General features: G+C 41.6%; 1 protein-coding gene across 5 annotated transcripts in view; it reads right to left on the bottom strand.

Annotated features, from left to right (window-relative positions):
* Window positions 1–21034, bottom strand: part of CA10 (carbonic anhydrase 10) — a 387612-nt gene that overhangs the window by 298824 nt on the left and 67754 nt on the right. For all 5 annotated transcript variants that reach the window (XM_079799226.1, XM_079799227.1, XM_079799229.1 and 2 more), the window contains one exon: window positions 17365–17439. In XM_079799226.1, the coding sequence (XP_079655352.1) occupies window positions 17365–17439 (75 nt within the window). The remainder of the gene's footprint in view (window positions 1–17364; window positions 17440–21034) is intronic.

Here is a 21034-nt window from a genome sequence, read left to right as displayed (position 1 = left end):
GACAATGAAGAAGTGTCTTCAATAGCCTCTTTTTACATAAAGGCCATGGGTAACCAGTGAAGAAGAGTGAAAAACTAGCATTTGCATTATAACGGAAGAAGGGAGAATGATATAGATGGATGATATAGATGACTGAAGGGCAGATTCTGAAAAAAAAGATGATGAGGTCAGTTTGGGAAATAAGTAGGATATCTAAGTGAAACTGTCTAGAGCTCAAGAAAGGTCTCGGCTATGTCAATTTGGGATCTCCCAGTTGGCAGTTGAGGATCCATAGAAGTGAATCACATGACCCAGTGATATTCTGTAGAGAGAAGAGGGTGTACACCAATGCCCAGTATTGAGAAGTGGAAGAGAAGGCTTATGAGATATTATCCTAGAATTAAGAGAGGAAAGTTTCAAGAAGGAGATACAATATAGACACTAAAGATCAAACAAGATAGGGATCATTGAGTGACACCTGAATTTAAACCAGGATATGCAATTTTAAAATCTGCTTAATTCTAAGTGGACTGCATCAGACATTTCATGCAACACCACTGATTTGCATATAAGAAGGTAAAGGTGATAGGCAGTAATTAGTCAAAGAACCAACATGATTTTCCAAAAACAAGCCAACAGAAAACTCTCCTCCTGGAGAATCAAAGGAATAGTGGTTTGAATTCTTTACTCTCACTTTATGCCCAAGGACCTGCCCTCTGTGATATGGCTTTAGGTGACACTAGTCCACACTCCCTTCCCAGACATCCTTCCATGAAGATTGTCCTAGCCATGCTGATGGTCTGTATTTCCCCCATATATACCATGACTTTTCAAACCTCTATGCCTTTGGTCATTCTGTTCCCTCAGTCTAGAATTCCTTTATCTTTCTCCCAAATGACAAAAAATTATCATACTTTAAGCTTAATTTCTGTGCCATGCCACACTCTGACCTTGCTCACATACCATTATCCTCTGCCCCAACACTGTTTCCTTCCTTGTTTCCTTCCTTGTTTCCTTCCTTGTTTCCTTCCTTGTTTCCTTCCTTCCTTCCTTCCTTCCTTCCTTCCTTCCTTCCTTCCTTCCTTCCTTCCTTCCTTCCTTCCTTTCCTTCTTTCTTCCTTTCAAAATGTATTTTTATTGATTTCAGAGAGGAAGGGAGAGGGAGAGAGAGATAGAAACATCAATGATGAGAGAGAATCATTGATCAGCTGCCTCCTGCAAGCCCCCCACTGCGGATTGAGCCTGCAACCAGAGCTTGTGCCCTGACGGGGAATCAAACCGTGATCTCCTGGTTCATAGATTGATGCTCAACCACTGAGTAACACCAGCCGGGCACTGTTTATTTTCTTCACAGCACTTTTTCCCAAATTATACTTCATTTGTTTACTTACCTGTTTAAATACCTGCCTCTGCTCTGGAATGTAAGCATCACAAGGTGAAGGACCACACTTATCTAGGTCTATATTCTACCCATTTGTACCTACTGCATCTCAGTGCTTGGTATACAGAAGGCATTCAATCAATAGCCATTGAATGGATAGAGGGAACAATGTGTCATGCTTAAAAAAATTTTTTTAAATAATTTAGACACATATAAGAAAATTCATAAAAGAAGTAATACGTTATCCTGGACAGTTGAAGGCGATAAACAGAACTGAAGTTTGGGGAGAGCAAGTGGGAGGAGAGAAAAGAAGTCACCAAGTACCCACTAGACACATTCCTTGTGTCTAGTGGGTGTTATGATTCCCAGTTCATGAATGAGCCCACAGAAGCTTGGAGAGGCTACTAATTCGTTGCCCAAATCACACAGCGAATAAGTGGCAGCGCTGCAGTGAGCCTGATTATGTGTGATGCCATGTTGCTTTCATGAATTAGAATGCACAAGAGTAGAGCAAATTAAATGTAAAGCAGATGTGAACAGAGACTCGGTGTCCATTAATTGATCTAGTAAAGGGCAACAGAACTACCGATGCAAGAGCAGGTAAACTTGTAATTAAAAGGGTGCATCATAATTAATCATTGTGTGGAGAGAAATCGTGCAGTGAAAACAATCCTGAACAATGTTTAATAGCCTAGACTTTGACCATGACTCTGCCAACTGATAGCTGAGTTACTCTGTTCAAGTCACTCACCCACTTTGAGCCTTTGGGTCCTCAGGGGATGAAATCAGATCTGTCCTGCCTACTTACCTCAGGGGGCAAAGCATTCATCATATTTTGCAAGCATTCTGAAAATTGAGACAGGCTCCACACACTAAGGGATAATTAATTCTAGTCCTCCTGACTGCTTCCCTGCCCTACACTCTTTGAGACATTTTTCTTACAAATTTTTGCTTATCCTTTTCTTTTTGTCTTAATCATACTAAAGTGCTTGCAATTAAGCCCATGGTGTTCCTCTGAGCCCTATTTAGAAATAATTTTAAAGAGATGATGTCTTTCAAGAAACATTCCAAATACTATAGTAGAATTTTGGCTGGGGTTGGGGGGGTAAGAAGTTCAGAAGGCCTGTTGGGCCACAAACCATTTATGTGGTTATATGCAAGTACTTTTCCTTCTCTCAGTCTCACTTTCTTCACCTCTAAAATGAATTAAATTAAATGATTTCTAAAATTGTTCCCAACTCTTGCATTTTATGATTACTCTTGTGTAATCAATTTGATGTGCGAAATGTGGTTTAATCATTCCCCCTTTTTCCAACTTGGTTCTTAAGAATCTGGAGAAATATTTATTTTCCTGACCCTGAAATGATTCTGAGATTGAACATACATATAGAGCATTTCTCTGTCTATAAGTATCCTTATTACAGCATTAAAGCCCAGGATGAGCAACTTTCTCCTCTAAATATTAGATTGATTCTACATTCTCACTGTCGATAGGGTTTTAAAAAATACTTCTATTCCTTATAGCTGGCAGCTGATAGGAAATTTCAGAGGAGAAGTGATCATCTTAAACAATAGGCACTTGCTTTGATTCAGGGGATGAAAGTTACACTGATATTTTAATCTGATATCAGCACAAACAATCACCCAAAGTTCAGACAGATGGATGAACCATGGCTTTCTGTGATTACCTCTGCAACCCATGCATCAATGAGGTGAGAAATAAATGTGTTTTATATTACCTGTGGTTCAGCTAGACCTAGAAATTAAATCTCTCCACATTAGAAAAAACGTTAATACCGGTTTACACTGTATTAACAGAAGTCTAGTTTAGATGCCATGGGAAACAATTGACCCATTCACTGTGTATTTAGAATATTTATTTCTGTCAATCACATTTGAGTGTAAAAGTAACACATTAGAGTTTCTCTAAAGAATAATGACTAGTTTGGTGAGAGGGTCTGAAAGCCATGCTCTATAAAAAATCAGAGGATTTTAATCCAGATAAAAAAGACTTGAAAGGAACCCCATCGTAGTCGTCAATTACTTAAATACCATACTAGAGGCCCAGTGCATGAGGTCCCTCAGCCTGGCCTGCGCCCTCTCACAATACGGGACCCCTCAGGGAATGTCTGACTGCCGGTTTAGGCCCAATGCCCAATGCCCACAGGCAGTGTTGGACATCCCCTGAGGGATGTAGCAGTGTGCCAAGGAGCAGGTGGCCAGGGAGGAGCCCGAGCCGCACCGTGCCACTCGCACTCATTCCGGCCCACTGTGCCTGCCACTGCCACCGCTCCGGTAGCGCTGTTGCAGCTGCGCTGGCCAGCCATGACCCTGACTTCTGGCTGAATGGCACTCCCCCTGTGGGAGCACACTGACCACCAGGGGGCAGCTCCTGCGTTGAGCGTCTGGCCCCTGGCGGTCAGTTCACGTCACAGCAACTGGTCGACTGGTAGTTCTGGTTGTTCCGGTCATTCGGTTGTAATGGTCGCTTAGGTATACATATATATATTCTATGTGATTTAGGGGGACAAAGAAGATAAATAGGAGGGAGATAAAGAAAGAGATATTTGTCTGAACGGTACAGAGAAGGTTCTAAATAATCAGGCTTTCCTTTATTAGAACAGGTCCCCCCAGAGGTGGCACTGACTGGACACAGAACATGTATGAGCAGAGTGTGGATAGTCATCTATCAGAGATCCTATGGTTGGGAAATAACAAAGATTCCTTATAGCATTAAGATGAACACCCTACCCCCCTTTTTGAGTTATTCTTGAGTGACCTAATCAACAGCTTAGAAAAACTACATCCCTGTTGGAGAGAAAGTGTGGCTTTCATTGCTCAAATTATAACCATGGAGCTCTAAGTCCAAGTCAATATTAGGTTATCAATACTGGTCTACGTATCAGTCCTCATTTTTGTTTTCCACTAACGATGTTTTCTATGTTAGAGGTACTTGGACTCTCAGAGCCTCTTCCATCCTCATAATTTGCTCTTCGGTTTGCTTTTAAATTCTACTCTACATTCTATAGATGTTGAGTACAGATCTCATAATAGAGATTATATGAAGAAACTTTCACTTCTGGCCATATTAAGAATGGGTCTCCCTAATCCCAGGTGAGACCACAGGATGCTAATAAGTACTGAGGCAGAATGCTAGAGCCAGACTATCTGGGTTAGAGTCCTGGCTCTGTCATTTACTATGCGACATTGAGTAAAACACTAAACTTTCATATGCCTCCATTTCTTTATTTTTAATTGGGGCTGATCATCATAACCATTTCATGGGATGGTTGTGAGGAGTAAATGAATTAACATTTGCCAAATGCTTGGGAATCACGCCTGGCACGAGATTAAGTGTGGTATGAGTGTTTGTTAACTCAAACAAATGCTTACGTAGTCCTATGTTAACATGAGTTGTCATAGTAGGTAAACTTCCTCCTGCTCTGCCCATCTCCTAAAATGTTGGCTTTTCTTGGTTTCTAATCTATTTGTGAACTATATTTTCTCTTTAAGCAATCTCATTCACTCGGTGGTTTGTTTGTTTGTTAAGAGGAAAGTCTATTTAAGAATTTTTAATAGAGATATATAAAGGACAGAAGTAGCATTTGAAGTTCCATGTTTAAATTATAGCTTCATCCTTTTCTGGTGGTATGGTGATGGGAAAGACTGTCAGTCACCCGGAGCCTCAGTTTCTAGATCTAGAACAAGGTGTTAATGATGCCTTCCCGACAAGATTGTCCTCAGAGTTAAAAATAAATACTGAAAATGCCAATGGTGTTCAAAAGTGGTGACTATTATTTTGGAGTCATCCTTTTGATATATATGATACTTATTAGACCTATGCTAAAATTAAGTGAAAGATTAACGTTTTCAACATTTTTTGAATGGAAGAAAATTTAGGATATTGATAATAAACATAGTAGGAATCTTAAATGTTGATAATGGAGTAAAATTAAATCAACCTGGATAATATTTAATTTTTTAAAATAATTTTTTAATTTTCCAATTACAGTTGACATACAATATTACATTAGTTTTAGGTGTACAAATAGTGATTAGATATTTATGCAACTTATGAAGTGATCACCCCATAGTGATTAGATATTTATGCAACTTATGAAGTGATCACCCCAATAAGTGATCAGTGGTTTTAAATGCCATTTGTATGTGGGCAGAAGGCCAATGTACATATCCCATTAGAACTCTCTTGCCACCATCTTGCCTCCTCTTAAATGTTTCACAAGCACGTCAAAGTCAACATGGCAAAGACAGAATTTGGACTCTCCCCACTCCAAACCCATGCTTATCACAGTTCACTAATCCAGATGATGGCACCACAATCATTGAGTTATTCAAACCCAAACTTCAAGAAAAAGTAGCCGCCATAACACAAAATGCATAATTAAAAATTGGGAAGTATACATATACGACTGTGATACTGATATACTATAAAATGACACATATGTAATGTATAATAATATTGTGATATATTACTTAGATATTTTCATACTGATGAGATAAAAGTATAAGTTTTTCTGAACAACCTGGGTAGCATTTTCCCAGGAAAAATACATGCAAGAAAGGTATGATTTAAATATAAAACACTCTAAAATGAGGCATAATTCTGGGCAACCACTACAGTGTTAGAAAGATCATTATGGAGAGAAAAAACAGTCAAATCTCCAGGAGTGCCAGGCCAGCATGGCTCAGTGGTTGAGCTTCCACCTATGAACCAGGAGGTCATGGTTTGATTCTCGGGTCGGGGCACGTGCCCAGGTTGTGGGCTTGATCTCCAATAGGAAGCTAGCTCCCATCATTGATGTTTCTATCTCTCTTTCCCTCTCCCTTCCTCTTTCTAAAATCAATTAAAAATTTTTAAAAGGAGAACCACTGACAATTGGAGCCCGGGCTGAAAAGGAGCCAATGGTTTGGCACTTGGCAGGAAAAGGTGACCTAATTCTATTCCATGAGGGGAGAGGACAGGTTGAAGGGCAATTTGGAGTTGGAATGCAAAAATCATCACAGCTGTTGTGGGGGCCAGTTATAAGGAGGCATGGAATGGGTTGGGGGTGGGGAAAAGGAGGCCCCCCCTTCTAGCCCTTATCAACACACTGGGACCCTGAAATCCAGTCTGGAATGGGAGGAGGGGGTGTGGCTCCCTCCTATTGCCAGATCTGCAAAGTTACAAGCATCCCATGCTGGATACTTGCTGCATAAAGCTTTTGCTATATAATCTGTCTTTTTGTGAATGCTATAGAAGCTAATATTCCGGAACGAAGTCCGCAGGCACCTCCCTGTCATCCTCTTGTAGATATAAGAAGTAGGATCCCTGGTTGGGGGTTACATTCTTGCTGCCTTTGATTATCTTTCACCTGACAAGGAATGTATAACCTGAGTGTGAAGCATCCTGCTGGCAATTTTGCAAACACCCTGTTATCACACAACAACTCAATGATCAGTATTTACCCTGACAAGGTACCTCCCAACAGCTCACCAAGCTGCTTTTCAAAGAAGATGTCTCTGTGGCCTGTGAAGGTAACTGAGGCATGTCTTTCAAATGGGAGGCTGTGCCAGGAGGAGGGGAGAATGGATTTTAAGCTAGCTAGGAAGCCAGGAGATAATGAGGCCAATGCCAGGGATGTTAACTCAGTTAGCATCACTCAGAGAAACCAGCTGTTTCTCTGCCAGAAGGCAGCCTTGAACTCTGCTTTTGGGTTCCCCACCCCTGGGGTGGCTTTTCTGTGATTGTAAAGTTGCTAAACCTAAGGCTGTATACAGTGGCGTACCTCAAGTATTTTACTCAGGAGCAGATTATTTGTCTCAATGCCCCCCTCTCTCAAAAAACAATTATTTTCAATAATAATCCCACACAACATTCAATAACAACTATTTTTCTTTAGTTTTAAGACAAACAACAAAACTTTAAAATTTCAAGGATAAAAGCATTTTTTCAGATTCAATCAAATATTTCATGGATGAGTTGAAAATTGCCGTTATGAAACAAAAATATTATGCCTTGCAGTTCACTTTCTGCTTCAGTGTTTTAAATTTTAAGTACAAATGAAAACTCCAAATAGTCCCCCAGAATGACATAATTGAAGTAATCCACTTTTTGGGTCTGTGTGTACAATCGCAGTGCTGGCGTCATTTATTTTGAACCAAGTGTTTAAATTCAGGAAGGAATACGTGGTACTAGGGGGATGGTGACAGGGTCTGCCCTAGAGTGAACTCCACCAGTTCTGGACCCTTAGCATTGCCCTCTGGGAACAAACGCAAGTAGATGAGTCCCTGTGTGCTAGAAGCTAATAGAATAACTGAGAATCCCTCTAATTAACTTCTTTGTAGACATAGCGCTTATTAAAGAACAAGTAACAAAAATGCGCTCATTTAAAGATTACACATTTATTATTAAAACACAACAGCAACCACAGGCATTGTTTAGAGTTCAGACCAAAACAATTTTTTTTTTTCACAGAGTGGTTATTTTATCACTGGCATTCTTAGAATTTCTAGCACATGGGGGAGGGGGGTAATAAAAAGCAGATCAAACGTTTGGTGGGTTTCAGTATCGTTATTAAATTCTCTACAACTGATGTGTTCCCTTCTGCCTGCATCCAGAGGGGACCCCTGCCAATGAGCCTCCGTTGGTACACCTCTGACTGGCTAGGTCTAGAAGTGTTTCCCAAGAGGTGGACTGGCTAGAGATACCTGAGTTGACTGGACCAGGGATTAGCGTGTGGTACTAGGAGAGCCACGCACCTCTGAGAAGGTTTGGTGCAAAAGCCCACCCAACAGGAGTGCTCCCCATTGGATGGCTGCAACCGGACAACAAATAACCCTTCTTTGGAGTAGAGCCTATCGGAGGCTTCATGTGTATGTGTGCTCAAGTTGCATCTTTGTGTACAATGTGCTATTGTTAACCGTTAAAAGGTCTCCAGAGCCTCCCTGGATTAGAGAGAGGTAGCAGGACCTCAGAGTAGTGGTATAACGAAGCAAGTCTCTTCCTGGCAACCTTAAGTAGCCGAACGCAAAATTATGCTAACAAAAATAGTAATACCTTTGTGTACCGTCAAGAGTCCATAAGGCACATCTGGGTCTAGTACACAATTTCATTTTTACAAAAATGTTTCAGATATAGGTTTTACTATCCTTATTTTACAAATGAGTCAACCGAGGCTCTGAGAAGGTAGGTGATTTGCCAGCAACATACAGTCGTGCATGACGGGCTGGGACACAAAAGCATGATCTTCTGAACCCAGTGCACTCTCTACCACACAGCTCTAGGGTAGGCACTGTCATAGATGAGATGATAAATAGGAGTGCCTACTTGCTTAGAAGAAGTTTACAATCTGTTAGTTAGCAGAAGGTCAGATTCCATTACGTTTAATCTGCCAGGTATGTCCGTTTCCAACTTGTTCACCTAACATATACTTACCTACCTTGCCCTGGCCAGTGTTGCTAAGTGGTTAAAGCATTAGCCTGTGCACCGAAGGGTCACTGACTTGATTCCCAGTCAAGGGCACGTACCTGGGTTGCAGGTTTGATCCTTGGTCCCAGTTGGGAGGCAGCCAATCAATGTGTTTCTCTCACATGGAGCTCTCTCTCTCTCTCTCTCTCTCTCTCTCTCTCTCTCTCTCTCTCTCTCCTTCTCTCTCCTGTATACTCTCTCTAAAAATCCATTAAAAAAATACCTTTGGGTGAGGATTAACAATAACAACAACAAAAGAGACCTATCTCAAGAGAAGTTTTCATCCCTGAAGCTTTCTCTGATGCCAAAGGCAGAGTTAGTTGCTTTCTCCTGTCTCCCCACTCCCGTCTCACATCCCTGACCAGGTAAATGGTAATCCCTGACTGGCCCGTCTGTCTCTAAACTTGTCAAGGTTCTCCTTAAGATCAGGAGCATTAGTTTATTCCCATTTGGATCCCCAATGTCTAGCAGGGTGTTTGGCACCTATCAGGCTCTGAGTAAATTTTCATTCCCACACATCCCAAGTTCTGGGAAACACTATAGCTAAGATATTTACTAGTATATTTGAGGGTGATGAGTCAGTGTAACATCACCCTCCTATACTGAGGCGAATGTCTCCATTAAATTCTATTTGCTTTCTCTTAGAGATGAGAGATCAGAAATCTGGAGAGACACACTTACATCACCGACTCCATTTCCAAACACTGATATTAAGAACATAACACGATTATCCTGTGAATAAAATCAATATTCTATTTCTTAATGCTGCTAAATATATCTCCCAAACCAATCATGTATCGCATTAGCAAACTCTCAGAGAATATTAGAGCCAGAATGGGTCTTTGAAAAATCATGTCACTCAACATCCTGATTTTGTAAGTGGGGAAATCAAGACACTGAGATACTAAGTGACTTGCCTAAGATTTCATGGAATAGCCAAGCCAGCTTGCACTTGCTGATATTCCTTGCTGGTTCCATGACCCAAAGGAGGAAGAAGGTTGGTAGTGACTAAAGCAAAGTTCATGGACGGAGACTGGGGTGCTCACCCACCGACTCCCTGCTCAAGGAAATTCAACACAAAACAAGAACTTGCACAGTAAGAATTGACTGGCTCCCACAGCAGAGGGTATTCCTTTGACCAAACAATATGCCACAGGACTCTGTAAAATGCAAGTTTTCTCTCTTAGAGAAATTAAAATTAAATGCTATAACAAAACAAGGCTTGTATATATTTTTGTAGCAGAGAAACTGATGTCATAAAGTGGGGTATTAAGAGGGGCTTGATGTTAGAACATCTGGCCTCTAGAATTATATATATATGTAAGATAAATGTGTGTTGTTTTGAGCACCTATTTGTGTTCATCTGTAAAGCAACCACAGGAAACCAATGGAATGACTTTATATAGCTCTCAACTGGGGTGTATTGAAGGATGCTGGAGGACAGGTAAACTTGGGGGCTATGGGACCCTCTTCCCTTTAAAGGAAGAGTGAGTGGGGGTTGGGGTGGCCATGTAGTGAATACCTGAGGGGAGAGAGCCTATGTCCTGTGCTTCACTTGATACCATGGTCAACAGAACCTGTGGGTCAAAGATGGAGTAGAAGGTTGGGAACAGGGCGGGAAGCAAACCCTGAGCCTGAGCCAGAGGCCAAAAGGCAAGGTCACTAAACACAAGGACGTGGGCGAGAAATATGAGAAGCTAGGTTCTAGGGCCAGAGGGTAAAAGAGCCAGGGAGAGGAGGGCAGGGGGAAAAGTTGGAAGAGCAATTTGGGGTGACATCTGGATGGGCCCCAGAGTGCTGCTGTCCACAGGAGTCTCTACATACCTTGTCCTGCCCACCTGACTGAATGGTTTCTGCATCTCAACAATGGACTACAGCGCCACTCTCTAACACATTGAAAGAAGCCTGGGAGTCATGTATTAAATCCCCACTTCTCCCTCACCCTCTACATCTGTTGTAAATCTGAGAAAAGTGGCTGAGAAATCTGAGGTGAGGTGGGGGAAGCCAGCTCTGGTTTTCTCTTGAGGATATTCTTCATGTAAAGGCAACACAAGTAATATCCCACCCAAAGAACATTATTACCTACTTCTCAATTTGAAGACGTTAGACTAGAACAATGTCTACTCATATAGGAAGGTCACAATGGTGTACACACCCCATGAAAAACCTCCATCTGAGAGGGGGTGGGATTTAGGAAACGCTGGCATTTCAACCCTGTGAGTAGGTCACATTTTGCAGATGTAAATGAGGTCCCCAAAGGTGACGCTGAGTTGATCAAAAGGGAGATTACTCTGGGTGGGCCTAACTTTAAAAAGAGAGACAAGGCCTTCCCAGAAAGGAAGGGAAAGATCTGAGGCAGCACACTTTGCTGTTGGCCTTGAAGAAGCCCTCAGCCATGTTGTGAACTACCCGTGGGGAATGGACAGCTTGTAGGGCCTAGGGCCACTGTCCTATAGCCCCCAAAGAACTGAATTCTGTTAAGGACCTGCAAAAGCTTGGCCCCAGATGAGAATACAGCGGCATTGACACCTTTGGCAGCACTGAGAGCCCCTGAGCAGAGGACCCAGCGAAGCCATACTTGGACTTCCTGACCCAGGAAACTGTGGGACAATCCATGTGTGTCGATTTCAGCTATTAAATCTGTGGCTATTTGTTGCACAGCAATAGAAAAGTAATATTTAGTTTTCTAACTAGAAGGCACCATTTACTATGTGGAGGAATGAGAGTCATGCATGACCCTAGGCCAGCCATCCTAGACAGCAAGCATCCCCTACTGGGAGAACTGCTGGGAGAAAAGCGAGCTCTTGTTTGTCTTACCAGTGTCTAATATAAGCCTTTCTTAAGCAAAGAAAATTGGCCATTTTGAACAACATAGGTAATTAGGCGTCACTGCTAAACCACAGGTGGCTGCCAACAGGTGTAATTATCCTCATCTTCTAACAATCTTAAGCTTTTAAAACTACCCAACAAGGAAGGGTTGGAAATTGCATGTTGAACGAGTTGATTAGCCTGGGTGAACCATTCCTACTCGATTTTGAAGAACACACCTGAGGATGGCGCCACTGAGTCAAAGCACCCTTCCGCCATCCTGGTCAGAAATGAAGCTATGAATTCCTCTATTCATCATTCAGACAGAAACTCGGTGTCATGATCCCATGGTGTTTGTCATATCTCCGAGGAAGAGTAAATTGCTTATAACTGTCTATTGTCCTCCCATTATCCTTAGGATCTCTACGTAGACACTTGAAGTGTGGCCATCTCTTTTTGAAATCCTAGCTCCTAGCATAGTGCCTCCACTAAAGGGAATGCCCAATCTCCCTACTGTTTTGGATAAATGAAATGTGAATAGATAGTATTTGGCACACATTTTTTCTGAAATGTGTTAAATGTGTGTATATATTTATGCTAAATTATAAATGTGTTATGTACATGTGTGAGAGAGATATATACTTTAAATGCTATTGAACAAATCCCATAATTAATCCATTTTTCTGTTTTTGTTTTTTATTCCACAGTCTTAGTATAGGTGCTTACCATCTGTTGCCTGGATGATAAAAAAACAAAACACACAAAAAAAAACAAAAAAACAGGAAAAGAAAAAAACACCTCATGATGCCCCACACTGGAGATCTAGCCCAAAACCTGGGCATGTGCCCTGACCAGAATCGCACCATCACTTCCTGGTTCATAGGTCAACACTCAACCACTGCACCATGCCGGATGGGTCAATACCTCTATTTTTAAAGGGATGTATTTTAGCTCTTGAATTTAGAACACAGAGAGTTTCATTGTCTGGCCTCTAAGGACCTTCCTGGCCTTCTCACACATCAGGCTCCATTGTGTACCCTGCCCTTTGGATACTCAGAAGTACCCACCATCCCTCAAGTGTATTTTCAATCTTTGCCAGAGCTGTTTACTCTAACATTCCCTACCATCTCCTCCTCCTCCACTTGGAATAATCCTAAACATTGTCAAGACCCAGTTCCAACTTCCTTCCTTCCACGGTGTCCTGAGAAACCTGAACCTGGAAGAATGCATTGGGTTGCAAGTGACAGAAAGCCTGATTCAAAGTGGCTCCAACAATAAGAGGTTTGTTTTCTCACTTAAGAAAATCAATGCCGAGGCAATGCTGTGGTTAACTCAATGCTCAATGGGCCATAAAAGATGCGGGTTCTTTCCAACTTTCTGTTCTGCCATCACCAGTGTGGCTTTTGTCCTCAAGTTTGATCAGCAGGCTTTCCCTCACAAGCCATGGGTAGCACTGTTTATCATATGTTCACGTCTATATTAGTATTATTAGTCAGGTTTTCCAGAGAAAAAGAACCTATAGTGTGTGTGTGTGTGTGTGCGTGCAGCAGAGAGAGAGATTTATTTTAAGGAATTGGTTCATATAATTGTGGAAATTGAAAAATCTGGAATTTGCAGGCAGGTTGGCAGGCTGGAGACCCAGGGAAGTATTAATGTTGCAGCCCAAAAACCCAAGGATTCTGGAAGCACAATTCCCTCTTCCTTGGGAGACCTCAGTCCTTTTCTCTTAAGGCCTTCAACTGATTGGATAAGGCCCACCAATATTAAGGAGGGTAATCTGCTTTACTCAAAGTCTACTGCTATAAATGTTAATCTCATCTAAAACCTATCTTCACAGAAACATCTAGAATAATGTTTGAGCAAATGTCTGGGTACTGGGGACTAGCCAAGTTGACACATAAAATTAGCCATTATGAGACTGAAATTACCATGATTGTTGTAGATATTAGCCAAGGGTAATCTTCTGGGGCTGGGGAGGGGCTCCTTCCCTGGGCACATTCAAATAAAACTGGGGCTCTGCCTGCAAGGCAGACTGTGGTTATGGATGGGATTGGATGAAAGTATGGATTTAAGCGGGTAAATGGCAAAGTCTGTTAAACACCAGGCAGGCAGAATCCCAATACTTTATGGCCTTCTTTACATGTTCTATCAATCCTATTAGATCCCTTGTTATACTGAGTCATGGGTTTATGGCGTATCTTTCTCCTTAGACTGTAGGTTAATCCTTGAATAAGAAGGATGTATCAGTTACCTCTTCATCAACAGCCCCTTACGTAGTGCTCAGTATCAGGTGACTACTCTGTAAATGCTACTGAATTAACCCAAGTTGGCTATTCTTGTGCTAAATCAACCTTGTGCTTGCTATTGCTACAGAAATCGCATATTTCTATCCACCACAACCTTTGTTGAAGTCACAGATTCGCAACTGCTATTCCAACTGCTAATTACTTCTGGACCCTCTTGTAAAGAAGTTATGGGATCATAAAACTTGTCCAAGTAGTCTAGCCATGTGAAGTTCTCTTCTTTTTCACACATCCATAACCTAAAAAAAAATCCCAGTGGCAAAGTAAAGAACCCTCTCAGCCTTATACTCAGCAATAATAATTAGAGATAAAGGGTCCATTGTTTGCCCTAAAGCATCAGCTCAGATAAAATAGGTCATCTGGAGTCTGTCTGATCTTAGAGCCTCAGGTACAATTACTTAATTCAAATATTCTCATGACTCCTATATATATATTTTTAACAGAGTTAAAGTTCCCAAAGTTTAGAAAGTGAAATAATCAGATACCAGTCTTCTTTATCAGGAAGTCAAAGGTCATCAGGAATGATAAATACAGAGGATGATAAAGTCAATTCTCACTTGGCCACTGTGTAGAGGAATTTAAGGAGCATTTTACTAAGCACCTTTCATGTTCTGGGCATCAGGAGAGACACTCATTTGCAATATCATATTTTCCAAAGTTCAGCCCCCTGCCTTTGCTGAAGTAGATAAGTATCAAATATCCAGCTACGGTGATAAAAGAATGATAGTTATACCAAGGAAACTGACATGTACCAATATCACCATTAGCACTTTCCCTGCATTGTGTAATTTAATTCTCACAAAATCTCATGAAGCTAATTTGGTCCGTATCTCCATTTCAACAGATGAAGACTTCGGGGCTGAGAGTAGGTAGGCAACGTGCTGACAGTTATACCAGCAGGAAGCCCTGGAACCTGGACTCAGCTCCAGGTATGACCCCAGAGTCCGTGTTCAGGCCTCTATACCTTCTGCACCCCCGATAGCGGGCTTCATATATATTATCTCATTTAAAACTGGAAATGAGGAAAAGTTCAAGTCTTAAATTAACACATAAAGGAAAAAATATAATTTATTTCCTGTAATTAAAAATAATTTGAAATAAACTCAAAATATGGCCTTAAACACATGTAAAGAGTATGTCAACAGAGGGGGAAATCATCAAAAAAGGTGGGGCAGAAAAACAGAATCCTGCAGTGCTTAGCCAGTATTATCCATGAGCATTTTAGTCACTACAGAGAACATTATAATAAGCCTAGTTTAGTTTAGCAAGACTTACTATAACCTGGAGGAATGCCGTTAGCTGCTCTAATTCCATAATCCCAAAACAAGAATATAATTATACATGTGATTTCCAGAATATCTTGCCCTGGCCAGGTGGCTCAGTTGGTTAGAGTGTTGTCCCATACACCAAAGGGCGGTGGGTTCGATTCCCAGTCAGGTCACATAAGAGGTTGAGGGTTCGATCCCCTGTCGGGGAGCATATGGGAGGCAACTGATCGATGTTTCACTCTCACATTGATGTTTCTCTCTCTTTCCCTCTCCTCCTCTCTCTCTAAAATCAATAGAAGGCTCTCCTCTGGTGAGGATTTAAAAATGTAATTTCCAGGATATCTTGAATATAAACAGCATATTCCCCAGGAAACAAACAAGCAAACAAATAAACATTCCATCCATTGGACAGGGACATTCCCAGTTGTAGTATAAAATATCATGTATCTATACATGCCATGTGAACATAACTTGTGTTAATTAAGTTGTTATAAGATTATTAGAAACCTGATCATTTCCGGGTGAATTAATCAAGTCCAGTTTCTATCCCACTGAGCCAAGGAATAAATGTACCATAATGAATTTATGAAGTTAATAATGTCAGTTTATGAGGCTGTTTGGCAGTCAGTTGGCTTTTTCCTGAGCCCCCCCCCCCCCCCACTCTTCCTCACCATGCCTGCTTTCCTCCTATTGGAAAGCTCCAAAGCACGCATTACTCTCACACAACACAAGTGAGAAAAGGGACACTAAGAGAAGCTTGGTAACTTGCTTAGCTCTGCACAGCTATGTGGGGCGCAGCTACAGTATTTGGACAGGTTCAAGCCTCGGATTAATGAGAGGGCACAGTCCTCTCGTGGCCACGTGCAAGTCCCAGCTTGGAGGGCAGGGCCCTCCCAGCACAATTAGAGCCAACAGCTGTAGTTGTAAGCTTGAACCTATGGTCTGAACACATAGCACCATATGCCTGAGTGATGTGGGCTTGATAGAGTTCAGGTGCATGTAATTGAGTAGGATTGAAACCCACGAGAATGCTGTAAACATCTTGACCACGCCATTACTTTGCCTCGTGGCATCTGCTATAAAATAAAGACACGACTTGTGGGGTGCGGCGCTGTCTCTCCATGAGGAAGCAGCGTCCCACTGAGACCCAGCTCTCATTCTCTTGTCTGTCTTTTCTAAGCCTTTCAGCCGCCCCCACTCAGGTTCACCCTTGGCCGTGCTGGCGCGGCACACAGCTAATGTAGTGAACTCTACAGAAGAACGGGAGAAGATGACATCACATTGACCATGTGGATGAGCCAGGTGACCTGGAGCACTGCTCTTTCCACTTGCCACCAATTACGAAGACCCCAACTGACACTTGAGGTCGTCTGTTCTCAGTGCCTAAGTGAGGACCCCACATTGGCTCCTCTTGAAAGCTTTCTGTTTTACCCTCTCATATATAAGCAGTTAAAATTCTTTGAAATATCTCACCTGCCTTCCCTTCCATCCTTCTCTTGAACATTCTTGCTCTTCCCCTTGCTTCTCTCCCCACTAAAGTCTTCATTAACACAGCAGAAGGATGGGGACCACGGCTCAGATAAGGGGAGTGGGGAAAGGCAGGGGCCCTCCACCTTGCTTCTAAACTAAAGTCACAGTATGTGTCTGCCTCCAACCTGTCTCCAGTTCCCTCCCCCCATGCTGACAGCATCTTCTTTGCCTGTTATTTTTAGCTGATGCTTGGCCTAATCTGCTAAGTGCTGACCATGGATGCTCCTGGAGTGACATCGATGACAGCATGCATCCCAGCAGGCCACATGGCCATGGCCATCCTTTCCAGACTCCCTGCTTCACTAATGTTAAGAAACGGCGCTCTTTCACTTCACCAAATTCCAGCAGACAGAGCTTCAACCCTCAATCCTCCATCACCCTCTCCCTGACAGAGCCACCTGCAGGTGGAAGGACCTTGGGATGTAGACTCAGATGGAAAAATTCGGTCTCAGTTAAATTGCCACTCGCTCAATACACTTTCTCTTGATGGAGTATTCAACTAACACATAAGTCAGAGTATACTGCCTTTTGCAATACAGTGCATGCCATGTAGCAAATGCAAAACTCTGGAAATAATACCATATTTCATTCAAATTCTTTTCTTATAAATGAGAGTAAATGTTTTACCTGGAACAAAGCTTCCCTGGACCACCTCCTTGTACGCCCACCAGCCTTCATGGATTTTTGGTGAATTCTGTTGAGCTAAAGGAAAAACAAGGAAAAGAGACTAAGATAATAGCAGAGAAGTACTGTGTCCTGGCTGTCAAAGCAAAAAGCATGACTATACATAAAATAATACTTTTCTCCCCAAAAGTCCTACTAACAAATTCAATAGCAACCCTCCCCCTCCTTCTGTTCAATTAGATCATTATCCTGTAAATATGTTGTCATGGAGTATTATAAAAAGCACTCAGGATATTTCTATTTAATAGAAATAGACTATAATTATATATTTAAGCCTATTTGAATTCCCCTGTCATTTGTCTCTACCTCTGACTCGCCTCTTTTCTTCCTCTGTTCCCTGCACACACACACACACCACACACACACACACACACACACACACACCCTCTGCTGGAACTGAGAGGAGGCTGATCCCATCCACAAGCCAGGCAAAAATCCTACAGATGCACAGAACTCTTAGGGATGGAGAGGTAGGGAATTTGCTGAAAGAGCTCAACTAGAAGTGGGAAGGGTGCAATCAGCCAGCTCTCCTCAGTTCCCAGAAGAATGAAGATAAGAAGGTAAATAATCATGGTGAGGGCTTTGGACTTCATAGGGAGGAAGAGCAGAAACCCCAAGAAACTGGAACATCCCATAGGGATCTGTGAGCTCATACTGACATGGCCTCAGAATAATCTGACATTTATGATAGTTGATGGGTGAATTGGGGCTATGCTATTTCATATGGGGGTACACCCCAAAGTATGGTGACACATACACTTGTGCTGAACCCTTCACCAATTAAACCGCATTCACATTTCAGCTCTTAGTCCCAATGGAGGAAAACAATGTAATTTCAGACCATAATTATAATTTGTCTAGTATATAATAAATGTTAAAACTCTGCTTGGAGGTCCTTTCTTTAAATCTTGTTCTGTTTTTCAGTCTCCTTGTTCAGACTCCTCATTCAGGATCAGAGAAAACAATACAAAACCATGGGCTTGAAAGCAATGCTTTGTGTAGAGGGAGGATCTGCTGAGTTCCTTTAGCTCCCATATGAGCTGCAATTGCTTAGCCCCAAGTGTCTTCCCTTGTACAGAGATGCTTTTCCTGTCTATGACAATAAGACCCCTGAGGCATGCAGCTCTGTCATGAAGGCGGGTTTATGACATAGGACAAGTAAAAGAGAAGCCCACTTCTCCTGGCTGACAGTGGGGATAGGAGAGTTTAGAAACAAATAGAAGAGGGACAAATATCCTATTTAAGGCTCTGGAAAGACATCACATTTCAAGGTGCATCAAAGTAGAGTGAATTTTCCAGTACTTTGACTTCCCACATGGCATGAATGGTGGCCAGATGTTCCCATAGCCCTTGAGGAAGCTCCTGCAGGCAGCTGAGTTGAAGGCCAGTGCATCTGTTCTGGGGCAGAAGACAAAGGGAGAAGTGACTTCCAACAAAGGCTGGAGGGATTCTGTCCAGCCAGGGAGCCAAGAGAAAGAGCCCACAGAGACTCCAGGTATTAGTAGCACCAAGGAAAGACGAGGAGATGTGAAGGAAGCCAGGAGACTGTTAAGCATGACCAAACCGAGATATCAGATCAACAGTAATATGCTTGCAAAGTTCACCAAGTAGGTGGACAAAGGACATTTCTCTACAGTTCAGAATGATTTTCATTCTCCCACTGACCTTGCCACTGCATATAATTCACCCTCCTATTCCTTCCCAACTCATTGGAAGGTACTCCTAGGAGCTAGAGGGGAATCTCAAAGGCTAAGAAATCTGTGAGATCAGGTGTCACCTAATGCATTCACACACAGTGGCCCTGTTTTGAAACAAGCACCTTGTTATACACACCTTGATGATAATTAAATTCACAGACAGTACACCCTACTGGGGGTGGGGGAAGAACTGATATTTCAGCATAGCTCTGCTGGACATGGAGCATGTCCCAGGCCTGGAAAAGATACACATGTCTGAAAGCTCAAAAGCACTGAACAGTGGACATCACCAAATGGTTTTACACCAGAGATTAGTCGGGATGTATTTCCTTATCAAAAAGGAACTTCTGAATTTCGTAAAAAATCACCAAATTTTATCCCATCAGGATCTTTGCCTGTCATTTGAACAACTGAAACCATAAACACAGCCTTCTCTTTCATGTTCAGAGCCAGCTGTTGGAGAAGCTATACTCTATTGCATATATTTCATCATTCCAAGAAAAGATCTACATAGCACTCAAAAATTGTTGTTTTACATTCGTTTTTTTAACCAAGTAGTTTTAGTTAAGATTTTTAATTGCTTTTTTTTAAAGACAGAGGAAAGGAGAGGGAGAGAGAAACATTGATCAGCTGACGCCTGCACCCCCTCCCTCACCAAGGAATTGAGCGTGCAAACCAGGCATGTGCCCTACCTGGGAATCAAACCATCGACCCTGTGGTGCACTGGATGATGCCCAACCAAAACACATCAGCCAGGGCTATCAAGTAGTTTCACAAAAATCTTTGTTTACAGTATTTACACATATTAATTTTGAAAAATCAACATAGTGCTTTAGTTATAAAATATAGAGGAGAAATAAAGGAACTATAATCAATGATATGTGTCTCAATATGTAAATGCTTTAGCATGAGGCACTAGAAAAGAAATTGGCAAACTATCATCGGCTGGCCAAAGATATCCCACTAATTGTTTTTGATCTGCCCAGGCACTAAGAATGGTTTTATATTTTTAAATAGTTGAGAAAAAAAATCAAAGAATAATAATTCTTGTGACGTAAAAATCATACTAAATGCAAATTTTAGTGCCCATAAATCAAATTTTATTGACACACAGACATGCCCATTTATTTATATAATGTCTGTGGCTGCTTTTCTACTACCACAAAGTTGAATGGTTGCAACAGAGACCATTTGGCCACAAAGTCTAAAATATTTCCTACATGGCTCTTTACTGAAAAGTTTGACTGCTAACTTACACACATAATTTCAGATATATATATATATATATATATATATATATATATATATATATATATATATTAATGTAATGCTTTAACTATAATATAAAGGATAAATGCAAAGAGATAAATTTCAATAAAATGTGTATTTCAATTTGCAAATACTTGGGTATGATGCACTAGGAGATAAAATGAAGCAGTTGGATGTATGGTTGAAACAGGTGCGAATAAAGAGGTTGTATTGTACTGCAGATTCCAGAACCCACAAGCAGCACTCTCTCAGTGGCGTGATTTTCCAAAATAGTGAACCGACTCTTCGCAAAGTTTGGAACAAGATGAAATACCACCCTCCCTTGATTTACATGGCCAAAGAACTGGTATATCAAAGCTATGTAAGAGATGCTTTATGTTCAGATGCAAAATGAAGTATAACTGTAGGCTCAGATAGAGAACATAGTTTTCACTCACTTGAATGTCGGCGGGGACACGGGACAATTTATCATTGCTTGGAACTGTCAACTGTACTGCAGAGTATATTCTCTGTGCATCCTGGGTTGGAGCTACTTGGATCCTCTTTCATTGAAACATTTCAAGTTGCCTCACTCATTTCCAAATATTCCTTGGGGAACAGTGGCACCCCTCTTGACACTCACTGACCTACAGGGGCTATATATAGCA

This window comes from Cnephaeus nilssonii, assembly GCF_951640355.1.
Source record: "Cnephaeus nilssonii genome assembly, chromosome: 19".
Taxonomy (NCBI): Eukaryota; Metazoa; Chordata; class Mammalia; order Chiroptera; family Vespertilionidae; genus Cnephaeus; species Cnephaeus nilssonii.
The sequence above is the reverse complement of the archived record's forward strand: the minus strand, read 5'-3'. Positions and strand labels throughout refer to the sequence as shown.